Here is a 27831-nt window from a genome sequence, read left to right as displayed (position 1 = left end):
AGCATTGTTCTTTGTGAAGCTCGTCCAGATTTCAAAAAGACACCAAATTCATTTTAAGACAGTCAGTTTGACAGCTTAGCCCACATACTTGCTGGTATTCACAAACAGTATGTGTTTGCTTTTCACAAGAAAAAGAGCTTTTAGGATTAGACGATGTGTTGGCACAAGACAATGCTATCTCAGTTATTTTTGGCTCGTGTTGCTGAGAGTCTACAATCAATACAGGACAGGACTGTTAATGTGAGCCTGAAGTCTGATACCATCCACAACTGGCTTCCACCAGGCAGGGAAATGTTACACAGCGTATGTGATAACTGTGATTACAAATGTTATCTATGGCGGCCTGGAAGTGGAAATACAAAATAACTTTAAAGCTTTACTTCAAAAATTTCCAACCTTAACAACTCCTCCTGGGGGCATCATTGCCCTACAGCGTCCTGGAGCTGAGAAACTTCACAACTTAGTTGTCTGGCTCAGAGCATCACATGCCAAATTTTGCTTTATGGCACGCAATCAGACGTCAGCAATTGGTTTATCAGCATACTAACCATCATGGATGCACCCCAATGCTGATTGGACCAAAAAAAAAAAAAAAAAAAAAAAAAAGTAAGAAAGTGAAAGAGCAAGATAAGATAAGAATAAGATGGTTTTTACTGAGTACTGAGAAAACATACCAAATGCAACGCAGATGCTATATTGGCCCTCATCAGGGGGCTTTAAAGTGCTTTTAAAGTGCCACTTTGAAATATGTTTGTCGGAACTGTTGATTTATCTTTTGCTAAGTTTTGTTGGGGCAGTGATGGATCAGATGATTAAATAGTCCCTCAGTCAGAACATCAGTACCAGGCCTCTCTGGTTAAAATGAACCTGGAGCAAGTTACTGTGCTTTCTAAAATATTCATTTTTAAATTTGTTGTTTTATTCTGCAGATCGGGGCCACTGTAGAAAGCTCACAAGCTACTTTATGATGTTGCTTGACCTTGGAGGGAATGCTGAATTACCACCATCTCTGGTAGCCAGATCTCCAGAGTATGGCAGCTAATGATGGAGCAGAAACCAAAAAAAAAACCTTCAAAAAAACCCATTTCTAACTCTGTTTGGAGCAATCAAAAACTTGTAGCATCCATTTTTGATAACTTTGCTTTGAGTGTGAGTGTGGATGGCTGTTTGTCTATCTGAGTTAGCTCTGTGATGGATTGGCAGTGTGTGCAGGGTGGGCCTTGCCTCTCCCACACTGTCAGCTGGGATAGGCTCCAACTCCCCATAACCCATACTGAATAAAATGGACGTATAGAGAGATTAAATAAAATATTAAAACTGAACTCTACAATAAAGGCTTAGCGATCGATTTATTTGCCCCGTCCTCCCCAGAGCACGAGTAAACATCACAGTTTGGCGCTGACTCAACATCCAGAAGTTCAGAGTGTTGCTGAAGGACATTTTAACAGGTCGCAAGGCTGCTAATGAACACAACTGTTAACTGACACATTGCAAGACACAAAGATCAAACCTGTGACCTTTCAGTTTGTCCAAAGTCTTTCTAATCACTTGGCTACTTTTTTTCTTTTTCTTTCCAGGGACTAAGTGTCCTTAAAAATATTATGCTGAGCTGCAAAATCAGAGCCAAGACAGGCATAATTTAAGGAAATGACACTTCCGCTTTAAAATTTTAGACCATAAGTTATCATATTGATGGATTTTGCGCCACTGTTGCTGTATGGAAAACAAAGTCTGCAGACTACAGGGTCATTATTCATCTGCATTGTAGTTGAGTGTTCGCCACTGTGATTGTTGTTGTGACACAGTCTGTCAAATCTGACACCATTCTGATGGATGCACTTGCATAAAAAGGTACATTTAACATCTTAACATATTTATGTTAAACAACAAAAACAAAATAAGATTTTTTTTAAAAAATTTGATGGAAATTAAATAGTTTTTCAGCTTCCTGAAGCAATCACAGTTTTTACCTGAGGCCAGCCTTCATGTCCTGGTTTCCAGTTTGGCCCACTCACACACTTTCTCCCTTTACATCATCCCAACCCAGCCCACCACTATGTGACCCTCAAACTGTCCTGATGTCTACACTTTCCCTTCTGTCAACCTTCCACCCCCCCTGCCCTCACCTTGGTACTCCTTAACGCTCCACCTTCCCCTCTGACGCCTTGTTTTCAACTTTGCGTCTTAATACTTCGGGGAGTTAACCTCTAACTGCTCCATCTTTTACCACCCTTCATCCTTTCCCATCTTTCTAACCATAAGTCCTTCAATCTCCGTCGGCACACTTACCCTTTCCCCTTTTCTTCCCTATATGTGCATTATCCTCTCCGTACGTCTCTCCTTTATCACTGCCTACTCTTTTAACCTCTCCCCTATCAATCTTTTTCCCCTCTGTGGCCATCTCCATCATCGCTTCCCTGCCTGTTTTCCCCTCTTTTAACTTGCCCTCACTGTTTGTAAAATCATTCCCATAATGCGCAGCCCTTCCACCCTCCTCCTTTCTTTGCAATTTCTCATTTCTACCCCACTCTGCGTGATGCCTATTTATCACAGAGAGCAGAGCTACTTTACCTTGGTGGCGACAGTACGCCCGAACAGTATTGCGTAGCAGAGATTGAGGGCAGAGGAGTAGGAGAACACACGCAGCCTGTTCCTGCCATGGGGTGTCATGCCAAAGGGGCTGTTCCACTCATACAAGGTGAGGAAGAGTGCTGTGAGATGCAATGTGACAAAGATGCCCACCCACATGGACCAGTGGAGCGGCCACATGAAGGCTCCGATTGGAGCTGCGGTATCCCGGCTACGAACCTGAAAGCAAGAAAACAACTTTTGGGTATAAATTGTATTTAGAGCAAAAATGTAAATATGTACCTCCGTCCAGGCTGTCACATTGCTGATCATCTGTTTTAGTTTGTGTTGGAACTCGTGTTGAGCTCGTTTCCATGACCATCGAAATCCAATAATGATTCAATATTCCTATCAGGTGTTTGAACTGCTACTTTCAGGCAAACGTTACTGGTCTAATAAAGCAAGGACGAGCAGTCTTTTCAACTGGTTTTACCCCTGAGCTATTTAGTGCCAATCTTAAATCGTAACTTCTAATTCAGGATGTGCAGTATTAAGCTACATCATCATGCTGACTGCAGCGCCTTGGCATTTGCTGCTACGTGAGGAGAAGTGTCTGAATGTATCTATCTATCTATCTATCTATCTATCTATCTATCTATCTATCTATCTATCTGGAAGTTTTACGTAGTTTATCCTCTGACTTCCTGCGTTTCACATAATCAGAATTTTCTTTTGTCCTTTTAACGGGAGATGTGGAAAAGATGGATTCTTACAGTTTTGTGCACAGGCGCAGATGTAAGAAAAAAAAACCAAAATGAAAAGAAAATCTGATAAATGAGTGTACATGCATAAAGACAGAGGATTAGAGATAAATACATGTGTGTTAATCCAATTCTTTATAATAATTTGCCTGTCTTTATCTGGAAAGGATATCAAGGTCCAGGTCAAGTTAATTATAAAACACATTTAAAACAATGCAAAGTACCCAAAGAAAGATCTGAAGATTCAAATGCAAAATATATAATAAAAACTAATAAAATGAAAGTGAAGACATTCTAAACACTGATGTCTGGTTATGTTGTCTACAAGATCACTTGAATTCTCTTGTGGTGTTCGTGTAAACAGGCTCATTATAAAACAAGTGTTCTCATTTTCAGAAGAATCTTTGTGATGTTGACTCTAAGTTTGAACTTTTCTGATTAACTTGCTCACTGTATACTCTGCAAACTAATTATTACCCAAGAATGATTCCCTGTTTCTCACCAGAATACCAGGATTAGGAGGGCAAGGGGTGAAATTAAAAGGGTGTATAGCATCAGATCATTCTGAAACGATGGCAGCATAAGAGAAAGACACTGAAGACTAGAGTGCCGTTACATTTGCACTCAAAAGTTTCTTTTTAAAAGCCTATCTTATGTTCTTTTAAGACATTAAAATGCAAAATTAAAACTCTAACAAACTAATGAGCACTTCATGCAGCTTTACCAGAATGCCCAGGCTGGTGGAGTAGAAGGGCGAGGTGAAATCTATGACTCTGCTCCTGGCAGAGTTAATAGAGAAAGAGGTGACAGCCATGTCAGCGGTTCCGCTCAGCAGGTCCCCCACAAGCCCAGTCCAGCGCCCCGTTCCGCTCAGTGCTCCATACTTCCCGTCTCCCACAATGTAAAGGTCAAAGGTGAAGCCCATATCTTCTGCAAGTTTCTCCAACAAGTCAATGCAGTAACCGTAGCAGCACTTTCTCAGGTCCTCTGGTAAGTCTAAGAGGAAAAAAATGATGACATTATATTTTCCCTTCATGCATTCTTATGTATAATTTGTAAGCACATAGGTTGAACCTCTGGGAACTTGTCCATAAGAGTGAATCATGAAAAATGCTGATGGATTGTCAAAGAACTCTTCATCTTGAACATTTTTAATCACCCTGGCACCATGGATGGGACTACATCTAATAAAACTGCGTACAGGACTACAAAAAAAATTAACAACCCTTAAAAATACTCATTAAAAATGGGGGGAGCTGGCAAAGTGAAATATACTCTTTGTCAGTTTTGCCATTTTGATTTCTCTGGCAAACCCTATGTAATCTCAGTTAATTGAATGTGCGGCGTGCCAATCGCTTTTGCTTGGCAAAAGATGTCTCTAGAAGTCCAAGTCCAAGCACCAGCATATGGAATTCTCTGATTAAAGATGTGCTTTATTTAAAGGGACTATCAAGCTAACCAGTTCCTCCACCAACTTGTCAAGAAGTTTAATTTGCTTTCAATCTTTGAATTTGAGCTAAGGAAAGTTAAAATAACTTAAATTTTACTGGCAAACTCTGAGCAGTGCAGTTACTCACTGGTCTCCTCAGGCAAAGAAACTCAGTGCCTGATGTATCTTTGATATGCTAGTCTTCATCTCTTATTGATTTAATGTCTTTCGTGCTTTTCATTCATGAAACAGAGATGCAGCTGAAGAGCTGAGACCTTCACATCATACCTGATATATTTTTGAACTACACAGACCATCTACGATCCCTTATTGATAAGACTTCAAAAATAGCGCCGTTATCGAAGTACAGTAGAGATGTGGTCGCTCACATGGTATAGAGATGTAAGAAGTAGATCTAAAGAGTTTATTGAGGAGAACCTTACAAAAATTAGAGGTCATTGCATGCAGTGCTCTACAACTAGTAAAACAGGAGTTCTGCCGCATACTAGCAGTATTCTACGGACAAATCCAAAAGTAGAACTTACCAATGCCCTCCCAGTCCATTGCTGTAGAGTTTGGGTTGTGAAGCTGGTGGAAGAGACCGTGGATTATGTCAGACCGGTTGGATTTAGGGTCCAAGCAGAGCTGACCAGCTGGACACAGCCCATCTTCATCCACTTCCCGTGTAAAGACAAATGGGTGTTCCACCAGTGTCACCACCCTGAGGCGGTGTCCCTCAACAGAAAGTCCTGGCCTCCAGCGACCTCCCATGTTACCATCACCCTGGCCATCCCCTCCCCTCACACCAGCACCAAGGCCTTGTCCCTGACTGTTCCCTAGCCCCCCAACCAGTCCCAGGATGCCCCCTTCTAAATCAAGTCGGCCACGAGTCCACTGGCCTACAGTAACCCAGGCTGGTTGGCCCAAAGCACCTCTCTTTAGACTCCATACATGGAACAACTGGGAGGAGAGGACCCGTGAAACACCAGCATCCACTTGGATCAGCCCTGTGGCTCCAGTGAAGGAAGTGTTGGAGAGAAACCTTAGGGACAGAGAAAGAAAAACAGCTTGTAATTGAAAGTGAAGGAATTAAAGAAAAGATGGAACATGCATGCTGGAGAATTGCAGTTTTAAACTGTAGAAATGTCGTCTGAATCATCCAGTGGGCTGCATGGGAAAAAATGGGCAAAAATTACAAATGTTGGTGCAGATGGGCACAGTCTGGTTGTAAAGCTTCAGAAAGTCTGGTCTCAGATGGGTAATTGCATCTCCCAGAAAGTCATAATTAAAAGTTAATGCAGTGCAGTGAGGGTCTCCTCCTATCTGCCAGTCCATACAGTCAGTCATTGCCATTCATCTCACTTGCCTGGCGGCTTCACATCATTCTTTAGAGCAGAATACATTAGACATAACATTCCCCATTTATACATATATCTGTCCTGATCTTTTAAACTACATGGGGATTGTTCATTCATGCCTGCATTTTGATCTTATGGATGTTGTCAGGCGACGTTTCACTGCACCATGCAAGTTGTATAATGTGATTATGTTTTAATTAGTGGGAGATTGGAAGGAGGTTGCTAATCATACGAGTAGTTACTTAAATGTTAAGCATGTAAAAATCAGTGCATTTGATGTGGCTGCTGAAGAGTGCAGGAACTTCAGAAGATGTCTGGGTAAGTCTTGAAATGGCAAGTTTTTCCCTCCTGCTAATGGAATGTAGGGACTAAGCAGAAGTTGAGCTGGAGCTCCTCCTCAAAATAGAAACACATTTCTCCTCGCTCTCCAGGTTAGTTTTGCTTTTCTTCTATTTCCAGCTTCTATCTCCCAAGTTATATGTCTGATCTGATGAGCTTGGATTGCAACGGCTTGCTCTAAAGCTTTCTCCAGTAATTATGAGACATGCAAAGGATAATGAAAAGACTAAATTGATCATGTGGGTCATTAACCTCTCCTCCTAGCCAAGTTTTAAGGGTTTGTGTGTTCTGCACTTCGATTTGTCCGCTGCCCTACATCCTCACTTTTAAATTTACGTCAGCATCACCATAATTCTGAAGGAACCTGATTAAAAATGCTCCTGATCTGAGACTCATTCCCGTCACGTTCCACATTAACTTATGTTTCCTCATCAGCGGCTCTCTCTGTCTCTGTGACCATAAAGCTGAAGTGCTAGCCTTGCCTTAAGCTGAAATCACTCATGGTAATAGCACAGCTGAATCATCATATTTAACAGACAGCAAATTCATCAAGCTAACCCACTCCTGACTCATACTGTAATGGCTCCGTCTGGACACACACACAAAAAAAAAAAAAAAAACATACAGTGAGCTTTACTTTACATCTCTTATCTGTGCAGGACAGTGCAAAATACCCTTTCTCACAGTTTGTGACATGTTTGGATTTATACCCACAGATAAAGGAGTAAGATAGCAGTGTGCAATAACAGAGGAATGGCCAAGAGCAGGGTTGCAAAAAGTGCAACACACTCTGAAGCAACACTACCTTTTCTGTGCGATCCTGCGGATTGTTTTGTTGCATCGGGCCAAAGATTGAATTTCAAGAATGATTGTGGATGTCAAAGCAGTTTGATAAGTCAGCCAGCTATGTCAAAGAGGGATGGCTTCCCCTCACTAACACCTGGTCCCAGTTTAAACTTTCAGACTGAATGTCAGCAGAGTGGCTGGTAAGTGATGACTCTATAAGAGTCTCTGACATGTGTCTCAGCCTTTTATCACTCCATCTCCTCTAGTTTGGAAGAAAGTTTACTCCCTCTGTCTTTTTCTATGTGTTGTGGTAATACAAGCCTTGCTTGTTACGATGGTTTTAATCTCTTCGGTTGAGATGGAATCGGCGTGGCAGCTGTGTCGAGTGAGATGGCATTGACTGGCAGATTTCACTTTGATAACAACGGCCCTTTATCTGCTTCCCTCACTTCTCCTCCGTTTTCTTCTCTCCCACATCTTTTTTCCTATCTAAGGTTTTCTTTGACTTTATTCTTATTTTGCTTTACCTGCTTCGTACTTCCTTTATCTTGTATCCATCTGATTGTCTTTGACCACATGCCTGCTCCCCTCTGGGTGCAATACGCATACAGGTGTGTTTTAAAACTGGACATTATGAAAGAAATCCTGCTGATATTTTTGCACTGGTTTGTCATTATTGTGCCACTTCTTTGAGTCTGAAATAGTAAAAGTGTGCTTTTCTCTGCTTCTCCTTCACACCTTCCTTGCCTGCTTATATCTCCAGACATCCTTTTACCTCCCTGCCTTCCTTGCTTCATCCCTTAGAGCATTGAGTTGTTAATTGCCTTTTCCATGTGGAAGTCTCTCACTTCCTTCAGCTTTGTTACGTCTCTCCAGAGCAATGGCGTGTCTGGCGGTTGCAGGGGAGGGATAAGAATCAGGGAGTATACAGGGAGAGCACAAAGTCTGACTTTATCGGTTTGAATACTGTGATAGAACGACCCTTTTTATCGGTCTCTCTCAGGCCAGAAAAAAGGTCACTGACACTATATTGCAAAAGGCTCTATTATGAGAAGCCCATTCTCAAATTGGAGATTATGTCCTAATTGGCCCTCCACAGAAAGCTTGTGACTTTCCCAGGTGTTCCGATAAAAGTTTAACCACTGAAAACACATTACTTTAACTGCTTATTTTGTTTATGGTTAAAAACACAAGACTCCACAGTGGATAGAAACTTTTAGTGAAGGTAAAGCTCCCCGTGGCCACATTGTTTTTGTCTCATGAACAACTAAATACAAATGTAATTCTGATTTAGTATTACTATATTAATCGGAATGTAGTGAGACTGTGTTGCTTGCAACATTATTTTGTAGCTCCTAAACCAGAGTACTGACCCTATTTAATTTGCAACCTGATGGGTCCTTATAGGATAGTAAATTTGGTGGTCATGAGACATAAAATATAAAAACCAACACAAAACATAGAAATAATTCATCACAAACTTAAAAGACTCAGTGATGCATTTATTGTATCTCATCATCGGTGAAAATTTGACCTACATTGAAAAATCTTAAAGAAAATTATGCTCAAGACAAAGAGCCAAACTTTTTCCTTTAAGCAGAATGCATATTTGATAGATTCACAAAAAGGTTTTACCGAATTTAAACCAAACATAAATCGAAGGACATACAAGCCAGCAGAAATTATTAGATGTGTTGCCAGCTTGAGGGTTTGATTTTTCTCTTGCACCTGTTGCAAATGTAGTGGTGGAATGATAAAAGATACATAAAAAATAAACAAAACTGACATGTGTGCCTATCTGGGATGCACCCTCTCTCTAGGTCCCAGTCCTCCTGCAAGCCTGCACTGGAATAAGCGGAAATAGAAAATGGATCGGTTGACAGGCAATGCTGAAAATCACTGACAAAATGCTATTTAGTGCCTTTTAGTCATGGAGCCAGTGATTTTTATTTTGCATTTGGCCTTGCTGCATGCAGATTTAACTGAGATTCACTTTCAGGGTTCAAAATACAGGAAGGGGTGTATTTAAATTAATCATGTGGAACAATTTACTAACCTTTGTCCTTGCAGTTTATTACTGATGGAGCCATTACTGGAGATTACAAAAAAAATCTCTTCAATTTTGCACTTGACATGCTTGTTTTGCTGCTGGGCTGATGACACACATGCTTAACAACACCAGTTGTTGGAAAAATGTGTGTGTGCGTGTTTTAAAACAAATTTATTTGATATCCCAAAGGAAAACATTATCAGGACAACAGCAGGGCCATGTTACACTTAACTGACTGGAGAAAATTAAAGAGGATTTAAAACTGGGATACTCAGTCCTGGTCCTCAAGGGCCGGAGTCCTGCAGGTTTTCTACATATCTCCATTGCAACACACCTGATTCAAATAAATGTATATTTAGTAGACATGTTCAGAGCTTATCTGGAGCTGAGTTGGGTGTGTTCCAGTAGTGACCATAGACTGTATATAAAAAGATGGACGTAGCCTCTGTGACGTTGCCCATAGGTTTTCTAAAGAGCTGAATTGAAGCTTGGTGGGCGGTTCCTACCATCGCCATCTTGGCAGGGGCATGCGTGTCGTCTCACCCGGAAACTACATATATGGGCAAAGAGGTAGAGCTGAGAGGGGAGCTGTGAGCATCATGGTGTATGATTGACATCGATCGAACTCCGACCTGCCTGTAGCTAAGAGCTAACCGAGCTAACCCGGAGATAACAAGAGCTAACCAGCAATGAAGGTAAGCAGGCTAAAGCTAAGTCACGTTGTTAACTGGCTAAAAACCCCGGTTGTTCTACGTTCTTACTTGAAGCGGGAGATCGGGTACCTGTCAATCAAAAGGACACGCCCTTAAATATGCAGAATTTCGAGATTAAATTACTTTTGAATTAGAAAAAAACTCACTCCCCCCACAGTTGTCATGAAGGTAAACCTGACCTATTTAACCAAAAATGGATTTTTGAACCAGGCTGTAAACATGTTTATTTCTGCTGTGAAGTTTGTCATTTTAACATGGGAGTCTATGGGGATTTGCTCTGTTTTGCAGCCCCTAGTGGATGAAGGGGAAACAGCAGTTTAATGCACTTCTGCAAAGGCTTCACTTTTAACCGCCGGAGGCTCCGTCCATCTTTCAAATACGGACTATGGCAGTGACACTCGAGGATCAGGACTGAGTATCTGTGTTTTAAAATCGCTAACTAGAATTGTTAATGTTGCCAAATGTTAATGCCATACCAACTACTTTTTTTTGCAGATCCTAATGTTTGTCATTTTGATTGTTTAGTTTTAGTTAATGCCCTATAACTTGAGTAGCTGTGCTTTAGTTCATTGCTGCTGTCCTGAAACACAGAGGAATAATGTAAGGGCAGTGACATACCACAGACTTATATTTACACGCCTTCAGTTTTCCAGAATAAGTTATTACAAATATCTCAGGGGTGGACAACAGAGTACAGCGATAGCTGGCTGTTGCCTGAATCCAAAAGGTTCAACTTAATATTGCCCACGTTTGGATTTAATGGCTCCTCCTCACTTATATGTGCTGACTGATCTGAGCTACCAAAACAACAATAAATTTAAATGCAATTTGACCAGAGTCTTATGGCATTCAGCGAGGAGTTTATTTAAAAAAATGTTCCAATTAAAAAAGCTTTTTTCATATGTATCTGTGTTGCTGGTGATAAATGATTTTCAGTCATGTGCAGCACCTTGTAAACCAATTCGGTCGTTACTGAAACGAGCTAGTTGTGTCTGGGTTTACATCAAGCCAGTTTTAATGCATCACCCGTAAAGCTGCATGCACACACAGGCACTATTTTTGATTTGCAACCAGGCCAATTTGGCTGAGATAGTAAATCTCTTCCCAAGTTTCTAAACATGTCCAGGTTTCTGAATAACTATTAATCTAATGTTAGTTTACTGTGTTCAGTGTCTCAGAGGCAGTAGTAAAGTACCATTTGAATGAAAGTTATGTCATCACGGCAGTCATTAATTTGGTTAACATCTACGGCATATGGAGCTTGATTTGTTGTCATTTCTGGAAGTTCTTACAGTTCTCACATGTGATCAAGGCTATCACTGCTGTTTTGAGCTTGGCTGTTATGTAATACTGCTAGCTACATGTCCGTTGACAACTGAAGTCACTGACTCAAAGAGGAAAGAATGATAATTTCTTCCACCAGACTTACATGGTGCTTTACAAACAACGAGGTTAAATTGCTATCAGATGACATAAAATGCAGATCAGGAATCTAAAGCGTTTACACATCTCCACCTTATTAGCAAATGAAAGATGTGTAAATTTGGTGATTCATGTCAAATAGAGAGGTGGCTCAGTGTTGCATCAGTGTGTGCTAACACATGAACAAACCATTTCACAGCACATTATCAAAAGATAAAAAAAAAAAAATCTAAAAAAATATAATAAAAAGCACTAAACATTACATTTTTAAAAAGGAACATAGCAACAAAACCTATTAGTAAAAGCTATTGTGTAATTGAAAATGTGTTATTTTCTGTTCAAATGTTGCTGGGTTTACACACCACTACTGCAACACAAAGATTATCAATTGTTTTTACAGCTCGCCACGAGAGGTACAAAAGAGCCAATATCATAGCAATCATAGCAACAAAAATCTATGAACATCCCCAACATCTGCAACAGGAAAAGTCAGCATATTTCCAAATAATGGGCTTCAAAAATCAGCTTTTAACCAAGAGGGAGAAAAATATTTCATCTAAAATTTAGGGGTCTGTATCAAATTAAAGTTAATAAGCTAGTTTTTTGCACTGTATTAATGATTGTTTAACCATTTGGATCATAACACATCTCCCACTCCACTTGGTTCAGCCTCAAGCCCTCCTTGCCTGATGGTTTTGGCACCCTAGGGCTCAGATAAACTGCAGACGGAGAGAGCACTGTGAGAATCCAGCAAGTGATTATGTGGGTGTTGCTGATGATCACTCTCAGCTGGCAGACACCATGTGTGCTCAATATTTACTGTGGGCCCCAGCCCCTACCACAAATCCTTCTCTCACCAACACCACATGACTACAGAAGTTGGCTACGTGCTGTTTTATCCATTGTGCTATTTGAAGAATATCCATGTCAACTGGCAGAGCAAAAGTATTTTACTTGGGAGTGAATTTATAGTGCAAGGCTTCGGTGCTTCACACAGTATCAGCCACATACAGCTTAACTGGGTTTCTGAAGTATGTAAGTGTGAGGATTTTTTCTTTTTTTTCTGTCCAAACGTGAAGATTAATTCCTTAAACTCTAAGTGAATAGTTTAATAAGTATTTCCTGTGTAGCTCATATCACAGACTATATACTTCGACAGATGTGTGAAAGCTGTCAAAAGCCTTTTAAAAGCCACTTGGATTATAATTTTTGGCAAAAGCATAAAGAATCACACAAACCCCTCTGGTAGAAGTGTATACATTTTCATGCCATAAAGACCTCCTCCTCACCACAGAACAACAGCATTGCTTAGAAGTCAACACCCCTGTGGTGGAAAACAAACAGGACAAACAGGAGCAGCTACTGGCAAGCAGTGGCACAAAAATGCCAGAGTCACTCAGAAAGCTAAGAAGCTAACAGACATTCAGTGGTGTGTCAAGTGAAATTAAACTTCAGTTTGTCAGTGTGATCAATATGTCATTAGGTGATTTAAATGTGTGCACTGATGGGACCATGCCTCCAAATTTCAGAGCCAAGGAGTCATTTTATAGCAGACACATAAGTTAGCGTAGTGGATGGTTGAAGAAGCTATAAAGAGCATTTAAAAACCAGACCAGGCCTGACAAGTGCTAGTGTGAGTCCTACATCATCTGAGGTAACATATTAAGTGTTCAGAGAAACTTATGTATCATGCACACTACTGACATTTTATTGGACAACCTCTACCAACTGCAGAGCACTGCAAGAGGTGGAGATTAGTCTTTGTAGAGAGCTTGGATTACTCAAGAAATATTCAAAATGATAAATAAATAAATATAATATAATTTCTCAGGAAGGATGGGGATTATATGGTAGAGCTGCCACTTTTTTAAAAATATAAATCAAGTTTGGACGAATCTGAATTAAACACAACTATTCAAATGAGTTCAGTGGTGTGTTTTTTTTTTTATTGACTTTTCTCATTTTTGAGCAAGTCTTTTATTTCTTTATTTTTATTTTATTGATTAAAAAACTGTTGACGTTTGAATCTAAAAAATAGCAGCCCCATGACTCAGTACTATCAGTGTTAATAGTAAAACATCAACATTTATTTTACTGTTTGAGCCCTGTGTCTGTTTTTAGACCTCTGCTGGAACACTGCATGGCCATAACGAAATCAGTGTTTCTGCGATCACAAAGTTTGTTTAAATAGTTTATGAATCGTAGCAATGCCAAAACTTGTGAGATTTTTTAAGTTGCATTAGGAGGGCAACTGTAGCTCAGGAGGGGAAACAGTCATCTTCTAACCAGGAGGTCAGTGGATTGATTTCAGTCTACCACTGACCACATGCCTAAGTGACCTTCACTCTCAAAAATAGAGGTACAAGATAAGGACATTTCTGTACCTATAGGTACATTTTAAAGAAATGTTCTCTCAAAAGTACAATGCTGGTCTTTAAGAGACCAGAAGCACACCTTCAGAGTACGAAAAAGGGTTCAAAGTGACATAAAGTACAAATTTGTACCATTTTAACCATAAGGGTACCTACAGCATTGAAAAATGTTTGTCGTAACAAAAACTATTGTTAGCAGCAGTGCTTTAAGTGGGCCAGTATGCAGCAGTACGCAGTACCGGCACTTTTAAATTCTATCCTTTTGCATACCGGGACAATTTTTTTCTACAGCGTATAGTGCATACTGGGACTTTTACCAGCTTTTCTTCAGCAATCAGTATACCCCCCTATGACTTCACCACATATTACAACTGATATTTGATGATTTTATTTTTTATTTTTAAAAAGTTGCCTCAAAAGAAATGTATTAAGACCGGTTTAGATGCACAACACTTGCTGTAGCCCACAATGTCAGTGTTTTGAGTTTTTGAAGATTATTTCTAGATTAAAGATAAGATAATATTGCTAAGTGGCATGGACCAGGCCTAATGCTGTGAAAAACATAAAAAACATAACTTGATAAGGTGAGGTTGAACTTGATAAGGTACAAAACTAGACCAGAACTGAAGGGTACAGAAATGTCTCTCAAAAGAGTACACCCCCAGCGACAAGCATTTGTACCTTTTTAGGTACAAGCTGGTACCTCTATTTTTGAGTGTGTTTGGTAAGATGTTGAACCTCCCCATTTCCGATGTTTCTATGTAAATCCAGTGTACAGGTTTTGAGTGGTCAGCATGACTGGAGAAGCGCTATATCAACACTATATCGGTCCTTTTACAATTTAAGATGTGTGCATAAAGCACAAATGACAAAAAGTTTTATTTCCAGTATGCACTTTCAGGATTACCATGAACATCTTTTAACTGACACATTGATCCATTATTTATTACTCTTTTGTGAAATTTATCTCTGCATAGGACTACTTGGATAATGTAAAGCAGAACAAAATTACAAAGGTTTTAGTACAGATAGATCAGGCAAGGTTTCCAAAATGGCTATCCTGGCAAAGATCTACGTTAGTTGAGGTTGTACAAATCTCAACCATAAGCTCCCAAACATCTAACCCCAAATTGAATTATTTGTTAAACTGAAAAAAAAAGTATATCTCTGTCCAAGCACACGTTGCACTAATCTCAGCAAGCCTACCTGGTCCATCTGGAAAAAAAAAAAGTAAAATAAAATAAAAGAAGAAAAAAAAAAACATTAATGTATAGTACTGTTTGGAACACAAACACAACCAATGTTACAGTGCTGAGCACTTATAAAATCAACATAACCAATTTCTAAAGGTAATTAATATTTGCAGCAATTGTCATTTTTATCCTTTGGTATTTTCAAGTGAACTGACAGTTCACTTTTTTTTTTTTTTAAATTTAATCAGTAAATGCATAGAGTGTTTACACATACCTTGCAAGATATTGTCCTGATGACGTTGGTTCCTGTCGATTTGATTTGTCATAACAATTCACCATGTTCTGAACCAGCGCTAGGTCTGGTCTCACCATGGCTGCTGCAGTGACTACTCGACCAATCAGCTGCAAAGCATCACGAATATAGAAGCTTATCGGCTTTCGGCCAACCTCCCCATAGGCCAACAGTCCTAGGGGACCTCCAAGAGTGTGTAGTGAATCTGGAGACAAGGGGTATCCCATGATCCACTGCAGTGCTGGTAGTGATGGAGCGAGACGCTGTGCAGCCCGTAGTACAGAAGAGAGACACTCGGGGTCAGATCCCAAAAGGATTACAGAGGAGATAGGAGAGGTGGAGCGGAGGAAACGAGTGGAAATTATATTCAGAGCCTCTTCTTCCATTTGATCTTCCCTTTTCTCATCCCCTGCCTCCCCCTTTCGATCTCTGCTGTCTGTGATTTGGGTCAGGTTGATGACGTCCGACAGATGCCAAGTAGGGCCACTATGCTTCTGCAGGTGAGTCAGCAATCCATCGCCACCTTCATCCCACCCAGGACAAATCACAGCTGCTCCTCCCCATCGGCCTTCTCCCCGGCTTCCCCTGTCCCTATCCCCTTCTCCCCCCTGCAGGACAGCCAGCAGCAAACTGCCCAGGGTTGATGGAGGCACACGCGCTGACATCTGCAGGTGAAACTGGTTCTGTGGGAGAAGAACAGAGGAAGAAGACGGAATTAAAAGAAAAAGAAGTGAGAAAGTAAAGAGGATGCGAAAAAAATAAAAAACATGACAGAGCAGTGAACGAAAATAGCAGAGGAAGGAGGGCGGGAGGGAGGAAAAAAGATCAAAACAGAGATTAATAGATATGACTAAACCCCAACACTTCAGGGTTGAATAACATGAAGTCACATTAAAGGAGTCTTTCATAAGCACTCATGTACTGCAAAACAATTCCTGTTGCTGTCGTAATTTACTACTAAACAGATCAGAAACAATCTGTCACGTTTGTTCATTATCTCTCACTCTGAATGAGAAGATACAAACAAGGAGTCAATGATTCGCATCTAATCTGCAACATCACAGTTGGCTTGGCAAGACAACAGTAGCATCCACAGTTCATCCAAAAGCCTGCATTTCCAAACCCCACTGAAAACACTGGCTTGTTTCATACTATTCCAAAATGGATAACACTGTTGTCCTTGAATGCTGCTCACAGATGGACCCCCCCCCCCCCCCCCCCCCCCTTCTCCTTCCTTTGGGGTTTCTATCCATTTTTCATCCAATCACCGCTTGAAGCAAGGTTGAATGGGGGAAGACTGCTTTTATATAGATAAGCCAAAGTTTAGCTAAGCACAACTTAAGGTTTTCTTTGAATGGCTCCACCTTCCTGAACTGAGATGATAGGTATGCAGTACGGCTCATGAACACCCTCTGGTGCAAATGCATACGCATTTTTCAGAATCTTTGTTGCCTGTGCAAAAATGCACGCGCGCGCCTTTAGACACAACATAAACATCCACAAAGGGATTTGATTGAATCTGCAGGCATACTATGCGAGTATGCCGAATCGTTAGAGACCCTGTGGAACACACACTCAAACACGTGCATCTGCGTTTGAAGATGAGCTGTCTTAAAGCAAGTGCAGCCCACACTCAGACGCACTCATTCAAATGGAAATGTCCCACCAGGGAGCACAAAGCTAACAGAGCGACCCACTGCTGAAAGTCCTTGAGTCCCTTAAGAGCGTGAGAAAAAAAAAAAAAAAAGTATTTGAAGTGAGGAGAGACGTGGATCAATTAATGCAGCCTATGTACGTATCCTCTTGGAAAGTGCCAGGTGTGTGTGAGAGGACAAGTGAAGATCTGTTCACTGGGACTCAGTGGGGCCTGGAAAGGTGGAGTGATTGATGGGTGTGGGTAGCTGATGAGGTGGCGGTGGGTGGTGCAGACAAATAAAGACAGGAGGGTGGTGCCTACAACTGGTGTGTGTATTATTCCGTATATCACTGTCAGGAATGAAACTAACATCATGCATATTTTGTCAAAGGACTCAGAGAACACAAAATGGGATGACAGAAGATCAACGCAGAGCCTGAAGGCAGCTGGAGGAATTACTATGTAAATCTATACCTGCTCTCATTTTAGTTCCTCTTGAGTGCAACGCATCCAAGTTGAACTATGTACGACAAAAATTCAGAGCAAACCACATGTTAAAAAAAAGAGGGATTTTACAAATATACTAAACAGCAGACTGATGATGAAGAAAAAGCTGTTGATTACACTCCCAGTCTATGAAGCTTGTTAGAAAACCAGAGAAAGATTCTGGCTGTATACATCATTGTCAAATTAATTGTAATAATGTTCGTCTGCGGGACGTCCCACAGCTGTGTCAGCTGTTTTGTGCCTGAATTATTTTATTATTTCCCCCCCACACAATTATGGCTAGCTTGCTTGAGTTTTAGACTTTTATTATTTTAGCATTTCAATTACATCTGCGATGTTTAGCCAGCGTTCTTATCCAGATCGACTTACAGTGAGCACAACAGCAGTATTTCTACAAGAGTGATGACGTGAGGATAATAATAAGAAGTAACCAAAGCACCGCTGAAGTATAAGGTGCTGCAAGGAGAGAAAATAAACAGGAGTGAAAGGAGGAGGCAGATGAGAGCTCCGATGTGATTTCTGAAAGATAAAGTGGTAAGAACCTTTTAGTAAAGATAAAGACATATTCTACTCTTTTGACTACAGAAAGACAGACTTTTTCACAGGAAAACTGTGGACATAAGAAAACTTAGAAAGAGTGTGCATTTTGCTCGCATTTAACAGTTGCACTCACTCGCTGTCTTTGAAAGCAGCACAGTAATTTGTCTGATATCTTTATGTGGAAAAACACTGAGAACCATCTGCTATGCATCTAATTGTAAGTGTGATGTATGACACTCTATTACAATGAAAAAAAAACCCAAACAAGACAGAAAAATCCTCTGCAACAAAGACTCATCTGTGTTGGAACATCTTTCCGTTTAGCTGAAGTGAGAAACAGACCAGCTGGTCTACCAATCAGTGGTCTCCCGAGAGAGAGAGGTGGGGGGAGAGAGAGAGAAAAACTACTCTGGGAAAGAGTTAGGCCACCTTTGAAAGGATGATATTTTACCTAAACCTTTACAAGAAGCCTGGATGTCAAGACTGGAGCTAACTGAAGTATAAAAAAAGAAGTTCCCCAAGTGTGACTCAAAACTCAGTCTTCAGAGGTTTATCACCGTGACAACTCCCACTCATAATGTTACAACATACTATAAAATAACTTAGACCATTACCGAGGTCAATCCATGCTAAACCTCAAAGGGCCAATAGGCAGTCAACCTTTTTATTATTAGCCATTTCTCTTTCCTTTTTGGTACATTTTGTTCTTTTTTTTGGATTTTAATAAGATTAAACATTTACCATTCATTTTCCAAAAAAGGCAGAAATCATTTTCAATCAAACAATAGCAAAATCCAACATATAGCATCGAGAAGTATGGTAGCATTGGCAGGGCAATGAAATCCCAGCCATTCATCGCTCCAGCTTAATCCAGCATGACTTAAAAAAACACAGCTGGCAACAACAGTGTTTATCCCTGTGACACAACACATTTAATGTATGTATGTGCTTATGTCTGCAAACTGGTGTGCAAGTGACAATGGATCTTCAAGTCCATTGTGGCATGTGAGAGTTTGTGTTTGCTTGCTTTTGCTCTTGCTTAGGCCAACTTTAATGTTGCAGCTATTGAATATTGCAAAGTAAAATGTTTATTTTTTAGTAGAATTGAAGCTGTTTTGATCTGTAGGGTGATGCACAGAGTATAGCTGTTATGATGTAACCGTCTAGACAAGATAAGGGTGGCTGTGCTGTTTGTGGAAGTTTACAAGAATTTGCAAGTTCGTCTGAAACACAGAAGCATATTTAGGATGTTGGGATTTGTTTAGGTCTGCACATGAACTGATTGGTTCGATTGCGCCAGCTATGTTCCCGAACATTACTGCTACCTAAACCAAGACTCGTCTTTTTTATTAAGGACTCGTGTCTTTTTCAAGCTTAGTTACAATGTAATGGAGCGGGCAAGAAGCAATACGTTTTCAGCTTGCAAGACCTCCGGTTTGTGTGCATGTTCGAGTGTATCTTTGCGTGTGTGCTCTTATCCTTTTCCATTCCCAGGTATGAGGTTCATCTGCAAGCAAGAGACTTGGAGAGACTCAGAAAAGGATGAAAGATAAGCACAGCTAAAAGAAGTGTCAGCATTATTCTGGCATAGAATATAAACTCCATGGCTCTTCTTGCACATCTACAAATTAGGGAGCCTTGAACTGAACCTTTACTTCTGCTAAACAAAATCATAATGCTGTTTGACTTGCTGGTCCAGTGATTTCCAGGTCTTGAGCGCAAACACATACACCGACACACTTCCGCATGGGAGACACACACACATGCAGGAGGTACAGAGAAAACATGCACACATGGGCACCCGTGCAAGAATGCAGTTACAGTACAAACACACTGAGGTGTGAATACCTGAGCAGAAATCCTCAGGGATCTTGAGGCAACGTGGAGTAAGAAAAACTGACAGGAATGCACTGAATGAAAAAAAAAAGCAGGGGGAAGGGGGTGGAAAGGTGGGGGTATGGGGCTCAGTTACTGAGCTTATTCCTTATTTAGGCCTCCGTGAGCGAAGCATCAACACTTTCACACCTCCTGGTGCCAAATAGGAAAAGAAACAAGATTTCCTGAATGTAAAAAAGGACACAGAGGAAACCGCAGCACCTGCAGTTTCAAAGCTTATTAAAATCAACTTGGAGGAAATATCAGGGAGGTGGGACAGGACAGCATATGTGTTTGAGAGTATATCAGAAGGCTTGGGTGACTTGGGGAGACAGAAGGCCTAAGATGTAAGCTCAGGCTGTGACAAAACCAGGTGTCTCCATTTGGCCTTGCTCCACGGCTTCAGGCAAGGGATCTCTTTAACTCACTGCAGCCTGACTGATCATGAAAGCTCTCTGTACTGTAGCTGTTAGCTAAACATGGCAGTCAAGATTTGTCTGCATACAGAAAAGCGCCTGTGGATAGACCGACAGCGTGCTTGCAGCTGTCCTTGCTCTTACACCCAGTGGTATGGACCTCTGCCTGGGCCTCTGAATGAGTGCTTAGCGCTTCTCCATGTCCAGAAACAAAGCTCATGGTCAGGGCAGCACTCCAAACATCAGCACCTCGCTGAGCACATAAATATTTCAGCAGCAGTCATCAGGTGAGCTGGCTGAGGGGAGGCGGAGGCAGAGATTGGAAGGGAAGCCTAAAGAGAGGAAAATGTTTGAGATGAAAGAAAAATGGATATCTGGTTTAATATCCAATGCTGAAATAAAAGGCGACGGTTTGCATCTGAATGTATGCGCAGCAGAAGAGAAAGAAAACACAGACGACTTGGTGAGCTTGAGGAAAGGATGAAATATTTTCTCGGCGGGGTGCAAGCCTAGATTTCAAACACCTGAGATGGGAACTGAGAGTATTGTAACCTGAATGTCAAACAAAAATGTCAGCAAAATGTGTGCTTGCAAGCGCACAGAAAATACTCCAACTCATGCAGTTTAACTGCAGTTCAGATGAGTCCATGCTTACATTAGCTCATACATTAATGAACTGATAAAAACTGTTAAGTGTGTAATTTCTTCAGACTGTTTTCTCAGAGTATAAACAAAATCCATGATTGAATAAGGCTTGTCACAGTTGTTTGCATGTTTAATGAAGCAACGCTGAGCAGTGCTCTTTAGCTGACCAAGAGGTGGCTAACTAGGCTGTTTGCTGTGTTGTTGTGTAATTGTATGCAAATGGCATTGTTTAATTTTCTCCTAATTTCCTTCCGTCTCCTCGCACAAAGTGCTATATGAGTGACTTTAATCTTACTCAGCCATGTTGCCAGGGTTAAGCTCGGTTGGGGCAAAAAGAAGTTGGCGCAGCTACACAGAAATGCATTGGAAGCACGGGCGGAAATACGTACAAGGCCAAGTGCAATCCACACACAGGCTGGAAATTACATTTCCTCCCTTGCGCATGCACGGCTGCATGCCCCACGCTCACATAAGCACGCAAAATAACATGGCTGTGAAGCAATCAGCCACTTAACTCGGCAAATGACTGCGGTTATCTAAGCATAACAGGCTGTTAGCTCAGAGAAACTCGGTGATAAGCGGTAATATACACACTATTAGGTTCTACCACAGGACTGGCCAGAGAAAAGGGGCTAAATCTTGTTCCACAGTTAACAGTTGATGAAGATAGGGCTATGTCTCCCGCTGATTGTCACAGCTGAGTAACATATGCAAATACCTAGGCTCAATCCAATTCTGCCCAACATTTCCGATAGAGAGATTGTCATGATTTGGGGAAGATGTTGGGGAAGAGCATGTATGAGTTTGTGGGCACTGAGGCGCGATGAAGCAGCAGGTGCAGAGTGTAAAGCACGCTTTGAATTAGGTTTGATTACAGGGAAATGGCTTCTCGTCGCTCACGCTGTTCATAATGTGGCGGTGACAATTTAGGGAGTGCTGGAGGTGTGAGTGTTGAGTTCATCAGACATAAGGACCTTGTTAGTTTCTTGGTGGTGTGGCAGGTTAGGAAAATGGTTAGGGGGCTTAGCAGTGGCATCATAAAAATATCACTGTAGTTATGAGTGATTGTGAAAAGAGCCGTAAGTCTTGAGAGAGACTTACGGCCATGTCTTCTCTTTTCCTCGGGGCTCGGAGTTTATGGGAAATCCTCAAAATGGGGGGAAAAGGCTGAAAGAAAATGGGATTCGCTCAATTTGTTCATCTGTGTGAAATCAAGCGTGGCCCGATTTGTGTGTGTGTGTGTGTGTGTGTGTGTGTGCGTGTGCATAGGCGTGTGAGTAAAAACTTGCACATATGCAAGGTATTTGTCCATGAGTGCGAGTGTTTGCGAGCGTATTTGTGTGCTATTTGGGTGACTGTAAAAATGCGAATGCCAGTGATTTACAAGACATTTGATGGAATATTTTTCTCAGCATGGCTTCAAATTAATTTGAGTGATCAAGACGCAGAGCACATCAACCCCCCCCCCCCCCCCCCCCCCCCCCGCCTTAAGCTTCATGAGCTACTGCAGAACAATGAAAACCAAATGGAAGATTGCTCTAACACACACACACACACATATCACACAAAGCAAAGCTAAGCGTTCACATTCTCAAACCAGCCAAGCGCTTTGGGCTTTGCACATTATCCATGAAGAAGTTTTTTTGCGACACAATTCCACAGTTTAATCAAATGGCGATCCAGAGGGAATAACTCAGACCCAGAGTGCATATCAGAGTATGCAAATGCGTCCATGCTAGTCTGAGTAAACGGAGTAATCCAGAGCAGAATGTTCACTTTCATTATCAGTTAACTTTGGGTTTAATGAGCCTCCTCGGGCCGGCAAATGTCCTGATGTCATCAATAACAATAAGAATGTGCTGTTCTGGACTGGTTAGTCAGGTCTCTAGTCAGCCAGTGTTAGTGCTGAGTGCACCACTAGCATCAGTGAAGGCTGTCATCTCAGCACGCCGCATATGCGCCTCTTTTGTCAGGAGCTCCTTTGATCCCCTCAGAAGCAGAGTTACAAGCCCACAGCAGAATTATGCTGAATGGGTTCATGTATCATCCTCCCCCCTACATACAGCCCCTGGCCCCCTCACTATTTATGATCATAATAGCTGCCGTTATTTATTAAAGAGAGAGATAGTTGTCCTTGTTCAATGGGCGGTGTTGTTTTCTCTGCTGGGGAGAATAATATTTGTCCTTTTGGTGTGGCCCTGTGTGTGATATGAGGCGGCGTAGTGAATGTGATGGTGATTGATTCCTGTGTTGAACAGCAGAGAGAGGTACAGAGGAAGGCTAATCTGAGTTATGATTGCCACTGTAATCGCATTTTCTCCCCTGACTCATCCATCCCGCTCTACAGTAGCGCATGCATGCACTATTTTGATGACGTGCCCCTGCTCTCTCTTGAGCACATTCCACTTGTTTTCCATCACCAAGATTTTCAAGATCATAACTCACCCTTACTTCCCGCAGCCCCACTTTTTTTAAATTTTTTTTTATTTTTCCACACTCAGTAACTTGCTAACCTGCTGGAGGTGGCATCAGGCATTTGGAGTAATCATGCCATCATGTTGGTGGTAAACTGAGCTGTTTTGGGCGTCGTGACAGCAGGGCAGGATAGAAAATAGCCTCTCGCTTGGTTGTAATTTGATCTGCAAACAGACGGACCGATGAGACGGTGACATTATTAACAGATCTCTAAGTACAGATGCAGAATGGCGCGGTGTCATTAACAGTCAGGCCACGGGGAGCGGAGCTGCAAACAGAAAAACACTTCAGGGGGGTGCACATTTATTCACAAAACCCCAGTAGTGAAAGCACACTATGCTAGTAATGAGAAGTCTAAAGCTTTGAGGAGAGGGTGTGCAACTGAGTATGTGTGATATTTTTCGCTTTCACAGCGTGTGTGCATGTTTCTGTGAGTTTGTTTTGTATACTTAATATGTGTAAATGAACAAATCCCTGATGGAAAGTATCCCTTTGCTCCAGTCATGCTGAATACTTAAAACCCAAACCAGACTTCCCAGGAGTGAAATAATACACCCAGAGAGATGGAAGTAATTTAAGGGCAGCGTGTTTGCGGAAGAGCGCGTGATGTGCTTAAAGGGAATACGTGTAAGTCCTGCGATGGATGGGCTTGCTGTGAGTAAATGACCTGCCTTGATTCAGTCTATCAGCTGAGCTCTCGACCCAGGCGCCTTCAGACCCCCTTTCATCCATCTCTATAAGAGATGACGGAGAGATGGCGAGGCAGACGACAAGAGACTTCAGAAATGAATATGCCGATGAGAGTCAACGAGCGAGCATAAAGGAGCTAATTAGAGAAGAGGGAAAAATTTAGGATCAAAAGGGACAGAGACAGAAAAGTTAACAAAAAGACTATTAGAGTCAAATCTGAATATGGCATATTATGTTTGACAAATGGCACTCTGTTCACACCAGAAGTGCCTCTTTAATGTGACTGAGAGTTTTAGCTGAATGAGGAATCATTTCAGGAGCTAATTTGAGTCAAAGAGAGCATGTTGTTTGGTTTCAGCCGGCTTGTGGTGTCACATGAGCAAATATGCAGTGCGGAAACTGCAAAGCAGCCACTGAGGAAGATATCAGGGTTACATTCCAAACTAGGGAAATAGCAATTCAGACAAACAAAACAAGATGTCACTTCTTCTAAAAAATGATTACAGGCACCAAACATTGCCTAAATTAGAAATGCCATGCTGTGTGCTCAGTCGTTAGGGAAATATTATTTCTATGCACATTTTCCATCTGCAAATAAAAAAACAAGGAAAAAAACCTTTTTCTTTTCTATTTAAACATCATGAGCCAGAGGTCTTTATGCAAAGTGATTAATGTTCATTTGAAAAAAGCCAAACAAAGAATGACTGAAAAACTGATGGAGACGCTGCTCAACACAAGGTGGGACTACTGGACAATCAGATTTTCTGCTCTGAACTGTCCAAACTGCACATAATTGTTGGGTGAAGATGCGGTAAAGAAAAACAAAACTGCCACCCAGCCAGCAAGTTCCTGCTTTCTTCAAGCAATGATCCAAGAAGAAGCATGATTCAAGAAAGCCATGATCTTTATGCAAGTCTTACAGCAGATGATGAAACAGTTTCAGCATAATTTTTAAACATTTTTTTTGTTTACGTGTGTGAATATGAGCTGGATCAGCACGATTTTCTTCTAGAAAACTCAGGTTTTTCACTTACGCCAGGTTTTTTCTACACTAACTTAAGTAATAAAGATTAAAGACTTTATTACCTTGAAACTTTGCATATTGGAGTCATTTTAATGACACAGTGACATCAATAATGAGCATTTCTGGAGCGGTTGCTGCCCAGCAGCATCCTGGATTTGAGAAACTTAACAATAGGTAAGGTAACAATAGACTGCGGGATGAACTGTATTTTTGGGAGTACCTGCAGTTTACAATGGTTCAGCAGTAGACAAGTAGTTCATCTTAACTCTTTTGCTTCCCCAAGTTGTGTACTCGGCTGCAGCAGCAGCTTTGTGATCAGTGCACAAAAAGGAAATTGACCAGTGGATTTTCATCCTCCGTTTCCATCTCGGTCCAGTGCAGTAAAACACACATGGATAAACACATCCCAGAGAACAGTAGACGGCTGCAGAAACCTTTCCAGGTGAAATGTTTCTGCCTGACCGTGGTTTGGATACAATGGACAGTTTGGTGCTTTTTTATGTGAGCAGTAAAGATGGATTCATTTGCAACATGTCAGCTATGATCGAGATGATGTGAGAACAAGTGAGGTGCTACACCTGAATACTGATGTCTGAGACTGAAACAGGTGGCTACACATCTGAACCTGAACTTCATTTATTGTTCAGCAAATTGTAACAATTAAAAAGCCCAGAAATGATGGAAATGAGCTGCTTCACCAAGCAGCTCATTTCCACCCATACTTTGTTCTCACCATATGTGATATTCATTCATTCATTCTCCTAACCACTTAGTACCATTGAGGGAGCTGCAGGGAGCTGGAGTCTATCCCAGCAGTCTTTGGACAAAAGGCAGGGTACACCCTGGACAGCTCACCAGTCCATCGCAGGGCCACACAGAGACAAACAGCCTTATAGGAGTGAGTGTGTGCATGAGTTGTTGCACCGTGGGAGGAAGCCGGAGTACCCAGAGAGAACCCACGCATACACAGGAAGAACATACAAACTCCACATAGAAAGGGCACTGTCCAAACCAAGCCCCAGCTGAGGATCAAGCCAGCAACCTTCTTGCTGTGAGGCCACAGTGCTAACCACTATCCCACCATTCAGCCCCATATGTGATATTCCTAAATTCATTTTATATGTTACAATGTATGATTTACTGATGATGAATCCACAGTATCGTGGCTATATTCTGGTGTTTGTTGCACGTTTATATCTAAATTTTATTTCTTGCAGTAATAAAAACTCCAAAGATCACCAATGTTTTCCTGTTCTGGATGCAATCCAGAATCCAGATCTAACTTTGATATCTGGTAAAACCTGTTTGGAACTTATCCTGTATTTTTGGCCAGACACCCTGACCACTTATTGTGGAGTTTTATACTGGAAATGGCTCTGTCTCGCAACGATGGTGGTTAGGATCACTCCCAAAATTGAATGGAATCTAAGCTAGACCAAGACCCATTTTTAGAAAAGAAAAAAAATACCAAAACACAACTTCGTTGCTGGAGATAATCAGTGATTCTTCATCATAATGACTCTTCACTTCTCTTGTGAGCTTATGATGGTGAGGACATTTCTTTTCAGCATGTTAAAGACACGTTTTTAAACAGTTTGCTGGAGAGAAACCCAAAAGTGTCAGCAGAAACAGTGGCCAGGTGCTGGCCAAAGGGTGAAAAAAGCGATTCTCTAAACAGCTTTTTCTCCCATGTGATGCTGCTGAGTTTTGCTTTATGCACCACGTCCACATCACATCCCAGCTACCAGATATAAACACACCGGATGTTTTGAACTCTCACTATGGCTTACTGGGAAAAAATGCATTACTGGAAGAAAAGAGGAAAAGAAAATGAGAGATTGACAAAGCAAGAGATAAGATAAGAGTCAAAATAACACTGTCTTCTACTGGCTGGAGAGAAAACACACAGGTAGGAAGCCAGATGGATGTCGACAGAGGGCATGCTCCTGCCATACATCTATAAAACTCACATTTCTTTTCGCTTACTGCTTACCTTCTACATCATATTTCTATTTCTTAGGTTTAGGCATCACAAACTACATGCAGTGGTTTGGCAAAATGATGCAGCTTTCCTTGAAATATTAAACCATTTTGTAGAAAATAAGCAAACTTGGTGAAGTACGAGAGAAACCTATAAAATAATTTACAATGTATGAGAAGCATTGACAAACTTCCTATGTGAAAAGTTCATTGCAGTTATTTAGCATTTAAAGGGCTGCTTTGAAAATGTTATCTGTCACTTTATTCTACCTATTCATCATGATTCCACCACAAACTGTGACTATAAATAAATAATAAGTAAATAAAATTGCTTTTCATTAATTAGACTTTGTATTAACGTTGTATCAGCTTCAGTCTTATTGGTGGAGACAGGCAGCATTTTGTTTGTTTGATGATAAAAATGAATCCTTTGGAATACAATTTGCCCCCCAATTGTATCTGCAGCATACAAACATGAGTCACCTGGATACCTTTGTTTAGAAAATTATTGTGTCTTCTTGCTAATCAAAAAACAATCCACTGTCCCTCATTTTTTCCCCCCAAGAGGGAATCACATTGTGATTCCTGATTTGTTCGGAGTGCGTTGAGTGTCAGCTTTGCTTTTCCGGCAAAGGATGGAGAAAATGCCTCAGAGGAAGTAATTTCAAAAGACATGAGTTCTGTATTAGAAAAGCGGGGACAAGGACATGGATATAAATGCAGATAGAAAGAGATTAAAGCAGCCCGGCTGTACTGAAAG

At 41.2% G+C, this 27831-nt stretch overlaps 1 protein-coding gene across 1 annotated transcript in view; it reads right to left on the bottom strand.

Moving 5' to 3' along the window:
* grin3ba (glutamate receptor, ionotropic, N-methyl-D-aspartate 3Ba) overlaps positions 1–27831 on the bottom strand; it is a gene marked incomplete at both ends in the record, with an annotated part of 88291 nt that overhangs the window by 33079 nt on the left and 27381 nt on the right. Inside the window, 4 exons of the mRNA XM_079262146.1 lie at positions 2572–2808; positions 4054–4325; positions 5304–5800; positions 15266–15966. Coding sequence (XP_079118272.1) covers positions 2572–2808; positions 4054–4325; positions 5304–5800; positions 15266–15966 — 1707 coding nt within the window. The remainder of the gene's footprint in view (positions 1–2571; positions 2809–4053; positions 4326–5303; positions 5801–15265; positions 15967–27831) is intronic.

The sequence above is a fragment of the Telmatherina bonti genome (genome assembly GCF_933228915.1).
Source record: "Telmatherina bonti genome assembly, chromosome: 22".
NCBI classification, from domain to species: domain Eukaryota; kingdom Metazoa; phylum Chordata; class Actinopteri; order Atheriniformes; family Telmatherinidae; genus Telmatherina; species Telmatherina bonti.
This window is presented reverse-complemented; position numbering and strand designations above follow the sequence as displayed.